At 32.4% G+C, this 18,913-nt stretch overlaps 1 protein-coding gene and 1 long non-coding RNA gene across 3 annotated transcripts in view; one reads left to right on the top strand and one right to left on the bottom strand.

The window, feature by feature from the left end:
* The window catches only part of LOC142328600 (LON peptidase N-terminal domain and RING finger protein 1), a 98,752-nt gene extending 97,993 nt beyond the window's left edge, over nt 1-759 (top strand). The window contains exon 10 of the mRNA XM_075372400.1: nt 244-759. Within this exon, the coding sequence (XP_075228515.1) occupies nt 244-399 (156 nt within the window). The 3' untranslated portion in view covers nt 400-759. The remainder of the gene's footprint in view (nt 1-243) is intronic.
* The window catches only part of LOC142328603 (uncharacterized), a 142,239-nt gene that overhangs the window by 115,905 nt on the left and 7,421 nt on the right, over nt 1-18,913 (bottom strand). The gene's annotated exons all lie outside the window — the stretch shown is intronic.

Genomic DNA, 18,913 nt, shown 5'->3' with positions numbered 1-18,913 from the left:
ATAAACTTTCATAATTTTGCAAATACTAGTAGGTATTATATTTATTTTGAGAGGTTGTTGCTATTTGTCCATTTAATGGGATATCAAAAATATATACATTTTAGTCTTTATATGCAATTTTTAATTGTACTTATGTTTTCTACCACACATTTTAATACACTAATATAATTAAAAATTAACAATTTTATATCTTTTTTAATTGTTTACACCATGCAAAAAATTATTTATGTTTTTGTTTTACAGGTTAGCATATTACGAACTACATGTTTAGCCAAACGATTACGAGTAATATCAAAAACACTCGATCATATAGGGCAATATCAACAGTATCCAGGTCTTCCACGTCATTCGACTATTAAAAGAGGAGATGTACCTGTAGGTCATGAACGTTCTACATGATAAATGTTAATATTATTGTAATTATTATTATAATTAAAACTATTTAAATTATAAATTATTCTGACTGATTGTAATGAATGGATTACAAGTATACGTTCTAGTTTTTCCAAAGAAAATTAATCAATTTATATTATTATATTTTATTTTGTGTGGATCTGAATAGACAGTCATTATAAATTATTTAATTAATTTAATTTAAAAATATTATAATATCATGTAATTAATTTTTCATTCTTATTTAAATATTTGCCATATAATATAATTTAATTTAACATTTTATTTTGTAATTTAATATTATGTGTTACTGTCATTATTCTAATTATTATTCATTGTAATTATTTATAATACATTTCTATTTAATTATTATAATTTTTTTGTTTTATTCTTATCATTTGTTTATTATGTGATTGTCACAACTTTTCAACATGAGATCTGTTATGTTCCTTTCCTAATTGTTAGTGAATAATAATAGTGCTTCTTATTCAAAAACATTTAACAGATATACTTTAAATCACTAATAATATCACTGTTTAAACATAAATCGTTAGTTAGAAAAGCTGACATCACAGTTGTAGGACTTTTCTGTCATGTGGTTACACACACAATTTAGCACATCAATGCTACAATAGTGCTCCTTGTGGTTGACAGGGGGTACTATTGGCACAGTATACCCACTTAGTTTGACCCACTTAGTCAACATCTCAACTGGAATTTCCGCAATTGCTTCTCGGATCTTTGCCTTCAGTTCTTCCGTTGTAGCAGGTCTACTGTGGAACACTTTGCTTTTAAGGTGACCCCACAAAAAGTAATCGCAAGCTGAGAGATCAGGCGATCTGGGACGCCATCTAATGTCACCATTTCGTGAAATGACACGTTGTCCAAACTATCGGCGTACAGCTGCCATCGATATTCCTGCAGTATGTGACGTTGCTCCGTCTTGTTGAAACCAGGCTGTGTTAAGAATTGGTGGAAATCTCTTTTGTCGTTCCACAACAAAGGTTTCAAGCACGGCTACATAACGAGCCGACGTCAATATAATCGCAAGACTGTTGTCATCCTCAAAAAAATAAGAACCTATAACACCGTAAGATGACATAGCACACCACACGGTCACTTTCTGGCTGTGCAACGGATGCTGGTGTAGCTGCGTAGGATTTTCTTGTGTCCAGTATCTGAAATTTTGCTTTTTAACAAATCCACTGAGGTGGAAATGCGCTTCGTCTGACATCCACAGTTCGTGAACAAGCTCTTCATTATCATTTATCTTCTGAAGCATTACATTACAGAATTGTGCTCGCACAACTGCATCGTTTGGTTTCAGTTCCTGGACGATCTGCAACTTGTATGGATGGTATTGCAAGTCCTTCACTAACATTCTTCGAACACTTGAACTATGCAATTGTAAAGATGCTGAGAGACGACGGATTGACCGATGTGGACTTCGTGTCCACATCAACAAGCTTTACAAGATGCAGTAAAGCATCTTGTAAAGCTTGTCAAGCAAAGCTTGAACATTCTGTGGTGTACAGACGGTTCGCTCATGGCCTGGAGGTTTCTTTTTCATTGCCAAACCAGTTTCCTCAAAATCCATGTTTTAATTGCATGTGCTGATGGAACACGGTCATGCCATCCGAGATTAAAATGACGGAAAAATTCTCTACGCACTCCCTCCACACTGTCATTGTTTTTGTAAAACGCTTTTATAGCAAATGCACGTTGCGCACCACTCCGAGGATCCATGACAACTAAATGGCAGGTTAGGTTAGAGAGGATGGCGTCACTTATCAAGTGGTACCAATTGCCCACGGCTACCAACACAACTTTCAAAAATTCCCGTTTCTTTGAATGATTCTGTATATCTGACCAAGTTTGGTCAAAATCGGTTAAGTAGTTCTGAAGATATAATATGAGGGTGGGAAACCGAACACACACACACTCACACATATGATAGGGTTTCTTAGGTGTCAAAACATCAACGATTCAGTGAAAACCGCATATACCCAAATTGGACCGATTACAATGCTTTCCCTTATACAGCCATAGCGCTAGACAGGGAAGTAAATAAGTTGGTAAAGTGAATAGTAAATATGTGTTTGTATATCTATCCACATATTTTTAGATTTATGCTGGAAAAAACTGGTTACAACCATTTTTACTAATGTTACACAAAATCTATGTTTTCATTAATTAATAATTCCATTCATCAGATTACTTCTGAGAAAACTGTAATTGTGGTTACACATCCTACATTTGTAATGGTATACAAAGCTAGAAAACATTTAACAATTATCCTTAAGCCAAAAGTAATGGGGAAAAGGCCAGTTTCTTTGATCATCTTTCTATATTATTTGATGAAAATTACACACTGTTAAAGCTACATATACTTTGGCTGTATATGTTGGTTTATGTACTAACAGGAACAATCATGTTTGGTAGTTAACTGTCAATCTAGTTAACCTGTCAATCAACTAGTATAACAGAGAATTTAGAAATTATGTAGAGTATAACAGAGTGTAACAAAACTGCATGTATCTAAATTTTGCAAAACATGTATATTTGATTATTGTACAGTTAGTTGTAAATAAAAATTAATATAAACTTATGAACACAAGAAAATATACAACTTACCAGTTTTTATAAAAAAATATTTTTTGAATATACAATGGGGATTCATAATCAGTTATAAAATACAATCATGTCACATTACCATCATTATTTGTAAAATCTAATAATTATCATAACAAAATAAAATTATTAATTATTGCACTATTTAAGTAGTTTATAAAATTCAAAATTTATTATTTATTTATAACTATGTTAAATGTTTACATTTGTAACCGAATGTATTTTACAAATGAGTGCTTATTATAAACGTAAAAAATCATAATTAATTTTTCTTGACTAAATTTCACTTGAATATACACTAATTGTAATCAGTTAATTTTGTGAATGACCCTTCATATGTTTCTTAAATGAAATATATATTACGATATACATTATGATGCGACATAAATAACTCTCATTAACAATTTAACTAAAATTTATACTGATACAACATTCTCACTAACAAAAATTAATAAATGACATCCTACAGATATCTAAAAAACTGTAACAAAAAATCAGCTTTGTTATTGACTTCATCGATATATCAAAATGAAAAAGTAGAGTTTCAGTATTAAACTATCAAAAAACTATACTTATTAACACGAGTAAAATGAATAGTGTGCGATAGCTTTATTTTTTATAAGTTACAAAAAAAATTATGCAATTCAAAACTTCTTTCTTAAAAATTAGTTCAACCTAGACAATACTCTAAGGCAGAGTTTCTCAACTTTGGGGTCGTGATGATATGAAAGGGAAGTAGTCTACAACTTTACACATAAAATATAATGGAATCATTTTATGTGAAAAAAATTATTTATTATAAATAATTTACTTACATTTCTTTTCTATACACATGTAAATAAAAAAAATCTATGAGATGGTTACATTTGTTTTTTATTTAAAAGTTTCTCCATATGTGAATCTATGTTAGAGACACACAAAAGCAAATTGTTTTCAAGTGATAAAAAAAGATTCCTATATTTAGTTTTTTGTGCAACCAGAGACAACCCATTTCATAGAGGCAAGATGTGGTAATGGGGATTGATATTTTTAATGCTTCTGTGACTAAAGTTCCATATTCCCTTCAACGAGCAAGCCAAATTGTATCTAAATCTTCAGTTATGTATTGCAGTTGTAATGTTTTATGGCAGACATTTCGATGAGCTGGTCATGAATCTCAACAGGTAACTTACCAACTGCAAAAATATTTTTACTAAATGGATTCAGTGCCAATCTGTTCAAGAAATGATTTTTATCTTCCAGTTAATACTCCACCAACTGAATTTTTAGCTCATGCAAATGCATTTTCATGATATCCAAACTGTGTTGATTACTCTTATCTTCTCAATATAATTCTTCTTTTCTTTTTTATATAATCGAACGTGAGTGGAAACACATCAAAATTTTTACTTTGAAGGAGAATAAATCAGATATCAAAATTCTTAATGAAAGTATGAACTTTGTCCTTAATAAAATGTTTTTATCATGTCATATTAAATTTACATTCAAGTCTTTTAAATATGAAAATACATCATCTACGTAAGCTAACAGCAACATACACTCATTATTCTAGAAAAATATTGAGCATGGCATTTGTTTGTCCTGGAAAAATATTATTAATTCATCTCTCAATTTCAATAACCAGCTTAATACTTTCCCCCATGATAACGATAACCATCTGACTTATGTATGGAAATGAAGAAATGTTTTTCTTTCTGCCCATTTCATAGCAAGTAGCCTATTCTGTATTGGTCGAATTTTAATAAAATTAACCATTTTTACAGCTTTACAAAGAATCCGTTTGAGATTTTCCAGCATATTTTTTGTGGCAAGAGCATATCTGTGAAGGAAGCAGTGCATCCATTCCACCCTTTGTATAACAGAATCTTTTAATTTTTTCAGAAATCCCCTGATATTTCCTGTTATCACCTTTGCACCATCACTATAAACAGCAATATATTTTGTCCAATCAATGTTATAGTCTTTAGTAGCTTCATAAAAAAACATCAAAAAGACATTGTCCTGTTGCATGACCAGGTATTGATTTGTGAAAAAACATATTTTCTTTAACTGATCTGGCCCTACTGCATTCATATCTCACAAAACATAATAACTGAGAAATTTGTAGCACATTTGTTGATTCATCAGCTGAATACTAAAAAATTCACTTGCAGAATTATCTTATCACAAATATCGGCAGCCATGTCATCGATTCATTTTGATTACTGTGTTGTTAGAAAGCGGAATCTTTTTCAATTTTTTTGCTTCTTCTACACATATTAAAATACTGGCCATAGGCAGCCATGTCATCGATTCATTTTGATTACTGTGTTGTTAGAAAGCGGAATCTTTTTCAATTTTTTTGCTTCTTCTACACATATTAAAATACTGGCCATATAAATTGTAGCAGGCAATATGAGGTTTTCTGCAATTGTACGGGTTTGGACATCTTAGCTACTCTCAAAGCTGAGTTAAGATGTTTCAAATCTACTTCAATATGTATGGCTTGATTTGGAAATAGAAGCTTGTTGATTTTTCAAAGTATGTAATTTTTTTAAAAATTCCAATATTTTGCTTTTATTAAATGACTGTCCAAAAAGGACTAACGTATTTACGGTGTATGTATGTATGCATGTTTGTTCTACTGTAGCAGCTCAACGGCTGTACAGATTTAGATGTATGACGCCGTGTTGTATTCCTTATGTTACTGCCAGTGTCATAGGCTATAAAAATATGTGTATATATATATACACACTTTTTAAATGTATTAACAAAAATGTATATATATATATATATATATATATATATATATATATATATATATATATATATATATACAGTCATTCATGGGACCCGGATGTTTTTGAAGTGGGTTGTACTCGGGCGTTCGTGGTGGGAGGGGCACGTGGCTGGTGTCTGACGTTTCCTTTGTTCATAGCATTTACATTTTAGTCGTTGAGATGGAGCCGTGGACGCTAGACCAACGCCTGTATGCGTATGACAGTTTTGTGCGAAATGACATATCCGTAACTGCTGTTCAGCGAGATTTCCGCCGTCAGTTTAATATCCATCGTAATGCAAGTGTGCCTTCTCGTAACACAATATTGCGATGGGTAAATAATCTTAGAACAAGTGGTTCAATATTGAAAAAAAAACCACCGGGTCCCCGACGAACTGCTAGCACTCCGGAGAACATCGAACGAGTAAGGGAAGCCATTGTCAGAAGCCCACGCCGCTCTATTCAGAGGCATTTAGTAGCGCTTCAAATGAGCACTAGTACGGTAAGATGAATTCTGCATACAGACCTGCATTTCCATCCTTACAAGATAGCCGTCGTGCAGGAGTTAAACGAGCAAGATTTCACGCAGCGATTACAAACGCTTACCATTTTTGAAGAAAATTAAAATTTGTTATTGTTAATGAGTGATGAAGCCCATCTTCATCTGAATGGCTTCGTCAACAAACAGAATTGCCGGTATTGGGCAGAAAGAAACCCACATCAGCTTCACGAGACCACTTCATAGCCCAAAGGTGAGTGTCTGGTGTGCAATAGGAAAGGTCGGTGTTATTGACCATATTTTTTTAAAGAAAATGACGCTGCCGTAACTGTAACAGCTGATCGTTACATTGCGATGTTGAATACGTTTTTCATCCCTGAGTTACGAAACCGGGGAATCGATTTTCAAAATGTGTTATTCCAGCAGGATGGAGCTACAGCGCATACAGCGAGGGCAACGATGGCTGTTCTCCGTAACTTGTTTCCGGGACGGATCGTTTCCAGATTCGGCGACATTCCTTGGCCCCCTCGGTCCCCCGACTTGAGTAGTTGTGATTTTTTTCTGTGGGGGTTTCTGAAATCGCGTGTGTACGGCAATAAACCGCGTACATTGGAGGACCTAAAGATCGCAATTCGTCATCACGTCATCCAGATTGATGTAGACATGAATTGAGGCCAGTTACCGTGAAAGGCTACAAAAATGTATTGCCCAAAATGGACATCACTTGCCGGACTTAATTTTTCGTTCATGAGTAAGTAACAAATGCTTTGATTTAACAAGTGTTTCAGTACCAATAAAACTTTTTTAAAGTAAATATTCAATTTTTTATGATTATTTTAAAAGCATCCGGTTCCCGTGAATAACCCTGTATATATACTAGCATCCCCGTCGCGGCTTCGCTCGCTAAATATGTTTCCCTGCCTTTCCCGTCGGCAGTCAATTGTTTTTTTATTTTATGTTTTTTAGTTAAGTAACCCAGAGGTTGCTGCAGCCAGTCGTGTCACATATATAGTAATAATGGCAGGGACTGTGTTGGTAGAGTCATTGTCGCATTTCTTAAAAAATTAAAACCCAGTAAAACACGGTTTTTAGATAATTTGTCGCAGACTTTCATCATGCTGTTCTCAAAATTCTTGTCTACGAATTTCTGCTGTTCTGATTCGTTGAACTGGGTTTCTTGCTGCAATTTGTTCTTTCGATTTATGAGCTCTCTTAACACGCATGCGTCGTACATCTTTGCTACACGCATTGTTAAGGTTAGATTTTTCCGCGGCATTATACTGAACTTTAAAAAAAATTGATTATATTTATTATTTAAATAAATAAATTAGATCAAAATTAATGAATAAATGAATTAACAATTAACAGATTAAAAAATCAAAATAAAATACAAAAAATAAAAAGCAAGCAAGAAATACTTACACGTTTTTGAGGTGGTATGAAGATTAATAGACAAAAAAGTTATCTATAAGTTTTATGTTATTATTTTTCTGTTAAAAATTATAATAATATCCAAACGATACACTGGACAATTATAACACAATACAAAGTATAATTATAAAAGTCATTCGCAATAATCAAAATAGTACGGTTATGTCGTGAACATAAACAAATATGACGGAATAGAATGTATTAGCTAGAAATCGAAACAATGCCATCTACCTGATGTCTAGCAACCTAGATGTTAGAGAGTTATATCGATGAATTAACTTACACCGCCATCTATTAGGAATTCATAGAACTAACGAATAAATACACACTATAGTCGTATAATAAACATTTAATTTGCAATAACAAATACTGAGGTCAATAATTGAGGTAAAAACTCAACTACCTTTTAAGTTAGACCAAATTACAGATAGTTACAAAATTTGATCAAAATCGGTTCAGTAGTTTCGGAGTTTATTCCGAACATACATCGTGACACGAGATTTATATATATATAATGTTAATACATTTTAAAAAAAATTATATACAAAATTGTAACCCACATTTTCTTTAATTACTCTATATTAAAGAGCAATGTTTTTTTTAAATATTTATCTCTTGAGATCCAGATATCTAGTTTCCAAGCATCTAATTAAATTTGATGTCTTCATGCTTTCATCAAAGAGGGCTTGAGAGCAAACAATGCATTATGGCTTTCCGACCAATGAGGTAAAAGCAAAATTTAAATAGTTGTCATAGTAAATCATGTCTTTTTACCAATCGATTGATTCACGATGTAGATGGCTCACTTCATTTTGCACAAATTTATAAAAAAATACAGTTTGACCACACACTAAAAAATCAAAATCTCAATTTTTACACAACTACCCAAAAAAGAGTGTAATGAATTTAGGGTGTATGTATGTTTGTTCCACCGTAATAACTGAACTGATTTAGATGTATGACCCTGCATTGGAATCCTTACATTACCACAGACTTTAGTGAACTGTGAGCTTCTATCACTGTGTGAGCTGGGTTTGAAATAATGATTCAAATCAATCGAATAAATAATATTACAAAAATAATACAATTAAATTTATTTTAAGTAAAATAGTAGTAAATACATTTAAAAAATTTCCGTTTAATAATACTGAACCTTCTGTGTGGACTGCATATCACACTGGGGTGGTGAGGTGATGTGAGCACCTCGTGTAATGCTAGATCGATCACTATCAACTGGTAACAAATAAGATGCCCCTGGAGTGCTGTTTTGGGAAGTGCAAAGGGGCGCTCTTATATGTCTGCAAACAATCATCTGATTTTCAAAATTCAAACTGGGTATTTGTTAGTGGTAAGTTGAAGGCTAACTTTTGCATGCATCAGGTACACTATTGATCTAACAGATCACGGTTATTCAGAAATGTTATATCTTTGCAACCAATCTTCTGATTCTCAAAATTCAAACAATCGAACCAAACCAGAACAAAAGTTAACCGATATACTCAGAAATGGACCATATTTCATGACTGCCCAAAATGGAGTGTAATGTATTTAGTGTGTGTATGTATTTTCCACTGTAGCAGCTCAACAGCTGAACTGATTTATATGTATGACCCGACAGTGGAATCATTACGTTACTAGGAGTGTCACACATTATATATGTATATAAATAAATTTTAAAAAAATTACACTAATAAAAATACTATATACAAAATTGTCTCCCTCTTTAATTATCCTATATTAAAGGTCAATGCTTTTCTTTTTTGGCAGCCATGTTTTTCAATATTTATCTCTTATTATTTTCAATGAAATTACGCTTTTAAAGATTTAAACTAAGGCACCAGACACACGCTTTGCATCAACACTAAACTGACATTCTACAATCCCTTACTTTTACATTCTTTTATAATGTTGAGAATATGACATGTTCAAACATACCATATGCATGTTCGAACCAAGATGATCTCACAACGAATATTATGCAAGCAGACCAAATTACAAGGAGCACATCCATATCAAGTTGGAACCTGTAAATTGCTCAAGTTTATACTCTTCATACATGCATGTTCATACCTGTCATTATCAACACAGCTAAATAGTTTTAACTAGGTTTCATCGGGTTGTGGTTGGGGGATCGTGAAATATTCATTATTTTTTTTTTACTTTTTGGGGGTCATGGAGCTAAAAAGGTTGAGAATTACTGCTCTAAGTAAACATAATGTTAGACAAGTTATCCTGCCTTTCTGGTTAAAAAATACAGAAATTTGAAGGAAATGCGCACAAAAAATAAAAATATTATGAGGCCCACATCCAAAATAAATGTTACAGTACTCCACAAATCAGACAAAGTGTGATGGGAATATTTCACAATTTTTTATAAAAGGAAAAAATGAATAATAATTTAAATTAAAAAAAAAATATTACTTGTATCTATGGTGGAACTACATCCGAATTAAATTTGATGAAATAACAATATATATTAAAAAAAAAATATCTTAAATTATTTGGATTTTACACTGTGATGTCTATTACCAGTTTTAATAAATAAATATCCAATTTAAATAAATTGAATTTATAATTCATAATAAGGAAAATAAATTAATCGGGGACAAATCTTAAAAACAACTAGTATATTTAATTTACCCACCGGGTTGGTCTAGTGGTGAATGCGTCTTCCCAAATCAGCTGATTTGGAAGTCGAGAGTTCCAGCGTTCAAGTCCTAGTAAAAGCAAGTTATTTTTACACGGATTTGAATACTAGATCGTGGATACCAGTGTCTTTGGTGGTTGGGTTTCAATTAACCACACATCTCAGGAATGGTCGAACTGAAACTGTACAAGACTACACTTCATTTACACTCATACATATCATCCTCATTCATCCTCTGAAGTATTATCTAAACGGTAGTTACCAGAGGCTAAACAGGAAAAAGAAAGAAGTATATTTAACTTACAGGTAGAGATTATTTAAATGTGGCCTTGACCATTGGTGTATCTTTATTTCACATCATTCAATTTTCAGAATGCTACTTCCTGAAAGGCATCAGATTGTACAGGAAGCAATTTGCCAAAATATCCAGTGAAAGTGTAAATATACAATTATGATGATGCGCGTAATAATTCCACAGAGAAATATTTTAACGAAAATCCAATATGAAAGGTCCAAGTTAACATAAGCATCTCCTAAGTGAACATGGAATGCAAATATCCTTAAAAATGTGAAAAATAAATAATGTTAAAGCACTTTCTGGAAGGGATACAATGGTCTGAAAAAGACTTTATGGTATTGTCTCATAAAAAGAAAAATGTGACGTTTTTTAAATGAAATTAATATATTATTTACTAAATAAAACAGAACAGAGTAAAATATATAAAAACATATTAAATTCATTAGTGAATAGCATACAGTATGAAAAGCATACTTCCCTTTCAATGATTAGCAAGAATTATGCTAATAGTTAATCAATTAGTACCTATCACAGTCGCTCATCTACTAGAAATGTGAAAGTCCTACTAGACCATAGTAGAACTATGGTGGGGTCAATAACATCTGAAGTTTAGAGTAATGAGGGAGGAAACTAATTTATTGGCAAAATTATTAGTACACTATTTATTGGACAGTTTAAATTGTTGATAAAGTTTAGATAACACTAGCCAAAAACTAAATAGTTTTAAAGCAAGTAATTAAACAATGTAGCTTTTCACCCTTTCACCTAAACTATATATACAGTCATAATATTAAAAAGGTAATCACTCTCCTAAGTACAATATAAAAAAGTTTAAAAACAGATAATTTTTTAACAAAAATCCAGTATGAGCATTATGCTAACAATCTGATGAAAATGCTAAGCATTTACTTCTGCATTGCTCTAAAACTAAAGAAAAGTAACTTTCTTTTACCCTTTCTGTAAGTTCTGATTGTACACCGGGTCATACACGTTACAAGAACATGCAGTTAAAAATGGTATATCATCAGATCAGAAAATTTCAAAAAGACTTCCATGTCGAGATGTGCATGGTTCAACCAAATTCTCTAAAGAGCTAATCCACCTCTTAACTGTTTTAAATAAACTTGTTTAAATAGTAATCAACAGTACATAAAGTGACGGTTATTTCCATTCAGTGGTTAGCAAACTGCAATAGTTTTTCTAATAATCTGCAATAGGTTCACCATTACAATCATTTGGAGGAATTTAACTTGTGTATGACAAACACACCAACAGTGCAACTATATGGAAGTGCACAGTGACATCATATTTAACAAAATATAAATAATAATACAAGTTTCAAACTGAAAAGTTTAAACAGTGAAATGTTTATGGAAGGGTTACTTATGTGAAAATAGTGTAAAGGAAATAGGAATCTTATGATCCCTATTCCCATCAAGAAAATGTACAATTTAGAGAAAAATAATTTCAACTGCAAGAATATTATCTCCTTATCCAATTTTTTTAAAAAATTTAACAGAATTAATTCCTTAAATACAAGCTAACGTATGAAACTTCATAAGTAAAATTAAACTGTTCCTGAAATGTAACAAAGTATGTTATTGCTCACTTATGTTCTATCAGTAGGAGCAGTATTTACAATTATAGTAAGAATCATTCACTGATTTCCATTAATAACAAGAACAATAAACAAAAAATGACAAAACAGTTTTTTAACTTATATCTTTCTTTATATTTATTAGTCTATTTTATTTATAGGCCACAATATATAAATACATCAAATTTTTTTATTAAGTATAAATTTTATTAATTAATTTAATTTACTCTCATATTCAGTTATTATATATTCCTGTAAATCATTTGAAACAAAAACAGATAATAACTTCATTCTTTTTTTTTTTTTTAATAACAAACTGTTTTGTTTCACCTTGTCTTCGAATCACCTGAAAGTTACATCATACACCTTTTTTACACATCTCATTCTAGTAAAATAATTAATAATTTTATGAAATTTTTATTTGTGTCATTAGTACAAGATTTCTTTTTCTAAATTAAATTTACAGTCTACTCATCTTTGAGCTGAATCACCTAAATGGTGGTTCAAGTTCCATGACTGAATTGATGCTGGAAATTTTTTAATTATTCTTTTCACTGGAAGCTCAGCCCAATATAGCATATTTGTAAAAAAAAGGGGTAACTACCCATACCAATCTTTTTATTTATTTATTCTTTCAATATAAAATTATAAAAGTAAATATACTAATTTTTGAAGTTAAAAGTGTACAGCACTTGATTTCATTGGATTTTAAGTTCTTTAAAAATCTTATGGTATCTACGTACCTGATTTTACTTCCTTCACTAATTGAATTAAAAATAATTTTGATTATAAGTAATAATAGAACAGTAATAAAATTGTCAGACTGCATAGTTTTTACAATCCAGTTTAACAATTTCAAACACATTTCAACTGTTTAAAAATTGATTTGAACAAATGAGCTGCAATTTTGTTCATAATAAAACCCTTAAAATTTTATTTAATAAAAATAATTCTATTAAACTAATATTTAAGGAGCTTAAAACTTTAAATGGCTGCCATTTCATAACTTTCAAACTTATTTACTCAGGTAGATAGATGTACACCAAATTTCATTAAAACTTAATGATATAAATTTTTACTGAAAAAAAATGGTGGACAGAGATAAAATGAAGCAAGGTGGGTTATTTGTCCATTATGAACTTTTCTATTTATTTTGATGCCCTGAATCAGTCTAAGTTTTGCCAACACCCTATATATAAATACTCGTACATTTGCTCTTATAAAATGTTTTGCATTTTTTTTATGTTTCTGGATAAAAACAGCCAAGAAAATAAAACTATTTAAATGAAAACACTTTACAACTTAAAACATTCCAAAACTTTACTATATTTTAGCCTAATAAAGGTGTAAAAAGATAATGTTTAATACAAAATCATTCACTAAAAATAGCTCAGAATTCCTAATGCTTAAAGCTGAGGCTAATAAAAATGGATATTAACATCAAAGTCAAGGTTAACTAGTACAAAGACAACTGTATATGCATTATCTAATGTCGGTGAATACAATGGTGAATTATTAAATTCATTGAAGGCTATATTCTTTTCAAACTATATATACTCAGTTTGCTCTATCAGTGATTTAGTGAGTAGTTCAGTTTCATAATAATTTTAATTTACAGTTGAAGCTCACTGAAAGAGATTGTACTAGTTCTAATACGCACTTGTTTAGATTAACAAAATATTAAACATTTTTATTTTATTTATAAAAATAATAATTAAAAAAAAAATTATGTATAGGCAGAAACACAATGAGTGTGTATATATATATATATATATATATATATATATATATATACACACACACACACTCTATAGGTATATATATATTAATAATACTACATTTAATTAATCCCAGATTTTATACATAAGTTTAAACACTACATTTGCATTTAAATTTAAAGTAACTGCTTTTAACAAAAATGTTTAAACCAGGACTGTTTGGAATATGAGACAATTTTCCTAAAGCCAGCAGTAACATGGATGGTGGTCACTTCAGCCAGTAAAGCTTCACAGATAAAGCTAGTACATGCAACATCATTAACGAGCAAAATTATTTATTTTGAAACAAAATAAGTAATTTTGTTTTACTACAGAAGAATGTTTTTGTCTAGAATAAACAAAATACAAATTAATTACAGTTAAATTTATTATCAGATGTTACAAACACAATGCTGGGTGGTTTTAATATATATCTGGCGGTAATTAAAATACATTAGTGTAAAATTTCTGGGGATCTCATAATGTAAATCGTCTCTTGTAGGACAACCAAACTGATTTAATTTGCAACAAAATCAAACCATATTGTTGTGCAAGTGTAGCATGTGCCTATCTAAAATATAGTATTATCAATTGGAGTCTATTCAGAAAGTTAAAACAGCTTTTCAAGATATTATTACATTTATTTATAAATGGGCTGTCTTGACAAAAAAAAAGTCATTTCATCCTGAAAATTCATGTATTCATCTCTATCAAACTATGCAACAAAATTTTTTCACATAAATCAGCAAAATTCTTCAGCGTACAAGATAACTTCCCACCAAATTAAATGCAATAGAGTAATTAATGCAGAGAGTGAGAGAGAGTGAGGGGGGAAGGTGGGGGAGAGAGTGGAAGAGAGAGAGAGATTTAATATATTTTTAATAGATTTAATATATATTTGAAAGTATTTTATTAACATTCAACTTACTGCTTTTCTTATATGCTCATGAGCCTCATAACAACTGCTACTTCACCTAATGTGTATACATTTATTAAATTAAAATAAAATTAATCCAATACTTAATATCCAATAATTTAAATCAATTATATTTACTGCTAGTTAGTATTAAAGGATAATGAATTGTAAGGTTACAATTCAATATTAAATTAAACCAGTAACCAGTATAGAGCTGTTCAAAATACATTATAGTATCAGCATTGCATCTTCTCTTCTCTGCCGGATCACATTTTCAGTCGTGTAAGAAATTATACATTATCAACTAAACAGAAACTGTGCTTTGCATTGCAGGGTACATATTTTCTCCCTTAAAGGAAATTATACAATGTCCAGCTAATGACCAAAGCTCCATCCCACTTCAAAAAAAGGTTCAATAATTCACATTCTCATGAATCAAAAAATGTTCAAAATTTTACATTCTTCTATAATTTCAAATCCAAAAATTATTGCCTAGGCTTTCCTTTCGGCCATCCTTTCTTGCGTTTTTCCATTCTGCGAACGGCCTCAACTTCCGATGACAGTGTGTCTGAGGCCTCGAACATGGCATTGTCTTCTCTTTCTGATGCCAATGAAAGCTTCATTGGTGCTGTTAGCATCGTTGCTATGGAATCTAAACTAGCAAGCGATGCACTTTCGATGGCTGATGAGCTGGATTCAATCTCTAATGCAGTGCTGGGTCCAGCTGAAGTAGATGCTCTGGCTGAAGCTGTTCTTTGAGCTTTTGGAGACCCCATTGTTGCAGTTTGTATATCGTCTGCGTCTGGTGCTTTCTCAATAATGACTTGCACCTCCATTTCGGTAGACTCGGATTTTCTTATCATAATTTCCTTAGGCTTGTGACTAGACGACGGAGTGATCTTGTCCTCTTTTTCAGACAAATCAAGATTTTTATTTACTACTTCAAGTGATGGTGTTATGATTGCAGGTTTAGCTAGTTTTTTATGCTGCGCTGGTACGTTTCTTTTATCAACGCTGTCAATCCGGGATTGAGCCTTCTCATGTTTAGATGGTTCTGTGCGATGAGTCGACTCTATCTTTGCATCAATGATTTTTTCTATCATTGTTACAAGGCTTGGTGCCATCGTATTAAGCAACTGCTCCACGTTAATTTTTGATGAAGGAGGGGCAGCAGCTGCTTCAGCATAAGTGGTCGATTGTCGAGGTGTTCGCTGACTAACAATTTTCTTCGCTTCAGGATAACTAACCTTCTGAAGCATTTTAACTTCCTGAATGACAGTTTCAGATTTATAAACTGGGCAATTCCTGAATCGGCAGTTATGGTGCCCTTTACAATTAATACAGATTGGAGGGTCTTTACATGGTTCACCCTCATGTATCTTCATTCCACATATGCAGATTTCCTGCGCTTCACATCTAGCTGCAGTTTGCCTGAAACGGTGACACTTGAAACATCGCATAGGATGCAGAATAAACGCACATACATCAAGCCGATGTATGCCAGCACACACCTTTTTAGGAAGGGTAGGCCTGTTAAATGTCAATACATGGGAGGCCAAAGGAAGAACTTCACCATTTCTTCTCATTGTTAGTCTGCGACATTGAATCACTCCTTGACTCGACATTTCCTGTACTATTTCCTCTTCTGTACAGTTTAGAAGATCACGGCAAACAACAACTCTTCTGGATGTATTAAGGGTGCTATGCAGTTGCACTGATACTGCAAATTCACCGATCTTCTTCAATGCCTGGACTTATTGGCTTTGACTATCGTTGATAGTTTCAACGTGCAATCTGTTAAAAGTTTTACGAATTTCCTTAACAGGACCACCAGCACAATTACTTATCTCTCTTGCGATCAAGAATGGACTAACTTTTTGAAAATTTCCATTCTCCTTGGTAATAATTAAAAATCTTGATTTGGGAGCAATGTTTCCAAACAACGACTTTCTCAATTTCTTACTGATTTTGTCAGTAAGTATTTTCTCTCTTGATTTTATCTGACTCCTTGCTCTTTTTCCTCTTCGCTTGTGGCGAATCGGAGGTTTCCAAACGAGGGTGTTTACATGCACCCTCTGCCACGTTTGTTTGTTCAAGTATTTTCATTGTGTTAATACCTTCTGTAGCAAGGCTAGCTGCTGGGGTACACCCCCACTCCAGGGCTACTAACCTTGGAGGTCCGATCCGGTACTCCGGTGGTATCGGCATATGTCCTGGCAGAAAGCGGATGCGCAATCTCTGCACTGACTCCAGGCTGCTACTCACCGAAGCTTTCAGAGCTCCCATGCACCGACATACATGGGCACCATTGCTACATGCTTGCCATCGCAGGGGGCATGTGGACAATGGAAGGGTCTCTGTTACACCTGCAATAACATTGACCCTGGCCGCCACATCGCCAGCTCTAAAAGTGGTACGAGTCCATTTCCAAAATCGTTTATTATTCCATATCCTGCAGGTAGCCGAAAAATCCAGTCTGTTTAGTGACCTGAAGTGGGAAACAGGTCAGAAGTAAAAGAAAGCATAACCAAGAAATTTACTCGGAACCCCGTTAGCCAGCTATGTGTATTGTTAAGTACAGCTGTTGCCGCCCTGGACGTGGAACGTAGATGTTGTGTTCCTGACGTGGGAATTACCTACCTCAGGGCATTATTATTATTATTATATAATAGTCAGGATAATAGTAGTAAACGATAATTACATGACATAAAACAAACATAATCAAAACGGTAAGCACAACATAAAAACAGAGAAAAATACATAACATAATCAACAAAGAATAACAATCAAAATATTATACATCAAATAGTGATAGATAGTAAACAGTAGATAATAAATACAGATTACACATAAGAGTAAGTTCAAAATAAATAATCGTTCAGAATTTATTCCAAGTATATAAACAGAAAACTAGTATTCAGACCCATTAACAAATGAAACTGCTAGTCTTAACCTTTTTCAACCACTAGGTCTTCCAAATACCTTTGCTATCTATCCTAACAGTTTATTGGAATATTTCTTTCATTTATACACTTATACTTTTACTGTAACTCACCGATAGTATTTCTTGGTTACTGGAATTACTCATGGCATCATCTTAATCATATTGAACTGAATACTCTCCTTGCTGGATTGACGTCTTGCAGACACATCTGTGACTCTCCGCGCCGAACCCGTCATTGTATATCTTGCTAAACTGGTTCGCAGAACTCTGCTGAACTCCATCCTACTCGCAGCCTCTCCTCACTGAACTTCCCTTGTGGGACTGAAGCTGTAACGTCTCACAGACTGGTTTTAATAGAACTCTTTTTTAGCTGGTCTTACTGGGCTATTTAAACTGTTAGTCTCTTACCTATAGGATTGGACCCAAGTCAAAGGTGAGAACAGATGACCGAGGTTTTTGTTCTCATGAATTCCAAACCTGGTCTCTTCTCACCATACAACAGGTGTTCATTGTATGTTAGCAGACAGTACAACAAAAGACAATTGTAAAATGGATCTATTCTTTGTCCCTTTCTGGATTCTTCCAATTATTATATTAATTATTACTTTCATAATAATTGGCAGGAATCCATTACTCAGGCCCGCTATACCGGTCTTGTTACAATATCTTTAAAACTTTAAACAGGAAAAGGTATTGCAAAATTAAAATTTCTGTCTACTAATTGACATGACAATTCAAACCCATTTTTGAGAAAATTATTGTAAAAAAATGATTTTGTTTTCTATAAGCAAATCAGTGTATGTTTTGAAAATCCCTCTCCAGATTTGAATGCCATATTTCTGAGTCAAAGTTTCTTAAAAAATAAAACATTCTTATACTTCGAGATATTTTTTCCAATATAGATTTTGTCTAATGTTAAACCCAAACATTTGAAATTATTAACCTGTTCTATAGTTAAGCAGCTGCAGGTATTATAAATACACAAATTTTATTAAATATTAATGCGCTTTCAATTTGTGGCCATAAAGACCAAAGTTTACAC

This window comes from Lycorma delicatula, chromosome 8 (assembly GCF_047948215.1).
Source record: "Lycorma delicatula isolate Av1 chromosome 8, ASM4794821v1, whole genome shotgun sequence".
Lineage (NCBI taxonomy): Eukaryota > Metazoa > Arthropoda > Insecta > Hemiptera > Fulgoridae > Lycorma > Lycorma delicatula.
Note: the sequence above shows the minus strand (reverse complement) of the source record. Positions and strands in the feature narration are given on the sequence as shown.